Here is a 2500-nt window from a genome sequence, read left to right as displayed (position 1 = left end):
GTACGTGATGAGGGCTCCTCCCCTGCCGAAGATGTACGTCGTCCCAGCTACAGGGGAACGAGAGAGAAGGGAGAAGGAGAGAGAGGGTTAATACTTGTCTACTGAACCCTGATTTAGGTCACTTCACCTTTAAAACACATATAGTAGTGAGAGGAAGAGAGAGAGATAGAGCTTTAACACCTGTTTATTCATCATATATATACACACATAAAGAGAGAGACTTAGACAACTAAACATCTAGTAGCATAGAAAACATCACTCTTGTTGTAGTTGCTCCTATCAGGTTTTACGATCCCAGTATGTAAACCGTGCACTGTACAGCTTCAACTTCTGATGACTCACCTGGACAGGATTAACACACACACACACACACACACACGCACACACACACACACACACACACACACACACACACACACACACACACACACACACACACACACACACACACACACACACACACACACATTTGAAAACACCTGCTTTTCCCTGTAGACAACCATAACTGTAGGCTGGTTTCTCTTCTTACAAGAAGCAACAAGAGCATTCTTTATTCACAACGCATATACCAAGCACCAGTGTAAATATTTAGTATATATTTGCCAGTGGCCATTTTGATTTTATGTGACATTCAAACAGACACATTCCCTTAGGCTGCTGCTAGCATCCCAAAATAGTAGATTTACCACGGTTAAGCTTTATGAAGCCTGATAGTTGGAATATTTTTCCATAGTGAATCCCAATGAAGAGATTGTGGATAACTAACACATAACTAACACTGTGGATAACAGTTTCTCTATTTATTTTAGGGAAAAATAAATCTTACTATTGTTGGCAGACGCAAAGTGCGTTGTGTTATATGTTGTCCCTAATGGCACCAACAGGAGCAACGCTCCAAATTCCGTTATATGCAAATACAATGATATAATAATAAAGGCTTTTCTTTTCTATTCTATCCACTGTATTAGTATAGGCCTTTTAATTAAAGCATATTGATGTTTGTATAAATCTAACGTCGTAATTTATATCATTAGGTGGCATATGGGTAGCCTGGTGACACCAGCCTACGTATTTCCGCCTGAATTGATTTCAAGCTCATACTCAGTCTGGCCCAACCCCATTGACAATCGTCTCCAGAACTCAAAATTTTGCAGGACCAATCAGCGAACAGTTCAGAGCTGTGACGCAAAACTCGCCTTGGAGGAAAAGACACGAAAAGCTATCGGAAAAGTTGTCTCAACTCTCGAGAACATCAGAAAATTAAAAGGAGAACAAGAGTATTTTCTTGTAAGTTTTATGATTGGAAAGGACGTCGTAGCTCTTCTCCCAACTGGCTTTGGGAAGAGTTTAATCTACCGAATGCTTACTAAACGTTGCTGATTGGTTAAGGAAACTCCAATGATTTTAAAACTCAAGATAAGCACCCGCCCATCTCGGAAACCAAAATGCATTGTGTTGGCCCAGACTGAAAGACGGAATGAAATGGAGTCACAGGCTGGTAATGGCCAGGCTAGCATATGGGTATCGTAGGTCCGATTTAAAGATAGTTTAGCAGCGTGTCGGCTGAACCCAAGCTTTAATTCACGCAGAAATCAATTTAGCGTTGTGTGCATAACTCCTTAACCTCAGTTTTGAGAAGCACAGTACTAAGCTAGCCAAATGCAAACCGACAGAGCAAATGTCTACCATACTAACACCTCAACTGAAAGCACTTGCTTCCTCTTAACTCCGAATCAGAACGCTGCACTCCCTCAAGTTAACGAGAAAAACGAAAAGGAGGAGAAGAAAGAAAGAAAGAAAGATAGAGAGACAGAAAGAGAATAAAGAAAGAAAAAAAGAGCAAAACACTCAACACACTAATAAACACAAAACAACGAAACAAACAATACAAAAAAAACTAAACAGAAAACAAATCAATACAAAATAGATAAAAAACAAGTGAGCACATGCCATTGGTTTAGAGTAGAGGATGCAGCCCAGGAAGCAGGAGCTGCTGCAGCATGTTTCATCAGCATCGTGGTGATTGCCAACACGCTGAAATGCCCCCTGTCAATTGTCTTTGGGTAATGATTTCATATAGACTCGCAGACTTGTATCTCTGATTCAATTTGTCTCCTTCCCCGCCGGCTAAATTGTTTTGCGCATTGTTGTGCTGCCGCCGCGCTGCCTGGCTGTATTATTTCTGGGCTGAGTAATTATCACGACAGGAGAGAGGAGGGAGAGAGGAGGGAGAGAGGAGGGAGAGAGGAGGGAGAAAGGAGGGAGAGAGGAGGGGGAGAAACTAAAAAAGAGCAGCTGGGAGAGTAGGCGGCTCAGAAAGAAAGAGAGAGAGAGAGAGAGAGGGGAAAAAAGAAAGCGAGAACCACTCGAGTATGATCCCCGGGGTTGGAACATACTGCTCCATCATGCTCCGTGTCTGTTTTGATTCGGTTCCACCACAGGATGAAAGTGGGGATTTAAAATGGCTGCCGTGCGAGGGAAAGAGGAGAGGAGAGGAGAG

General features: G+C 42.4%; 1 protein-coding gene across 1 annotated transcript in view; it reads right to left on the bottom strand.

The window, feature by feature from the left end:
- nrxn2b (neurexin 2b) overlaps window positions 1–2500 on the bottom strand; it is a gene marked incomplete at its 3' end in the record, with an annotated part of 685387 nt that overhangs the window by 116673 nt on the left and 566214 nt on the right. Inside the window, exon 17 of the mRNA XM_080859771.1 lies at window positions 1–47. This exon is cut by the window's left edge and continues 135 nt beyond it. Within this exon, the coding sequence (XP_080715897.1) occupies window positions 1–47 (47 nt within the window). The remainder of the gene's footprint in view (window positions 48–2500) is intronic.

The sequence above is a fragment of the Sprattus sprattus genome (genome assembly GCF_963457725.1).
Source record: "Sprattus sprattus genome assembly, chromosome: 21".
Taxonomy (NCBI): domain Eukaryota; kingdom Metazoa; phylum Chordata; class Actinopteri; order Clupeiformes; family Clupeidae; genus Sprattus; species Sprattus sprattus.
The sequence above is the reverse complement of the archived record's forward strand: the minus strand, read 5'-3'. Positions and strand labels throughout refer to the sequence as shown.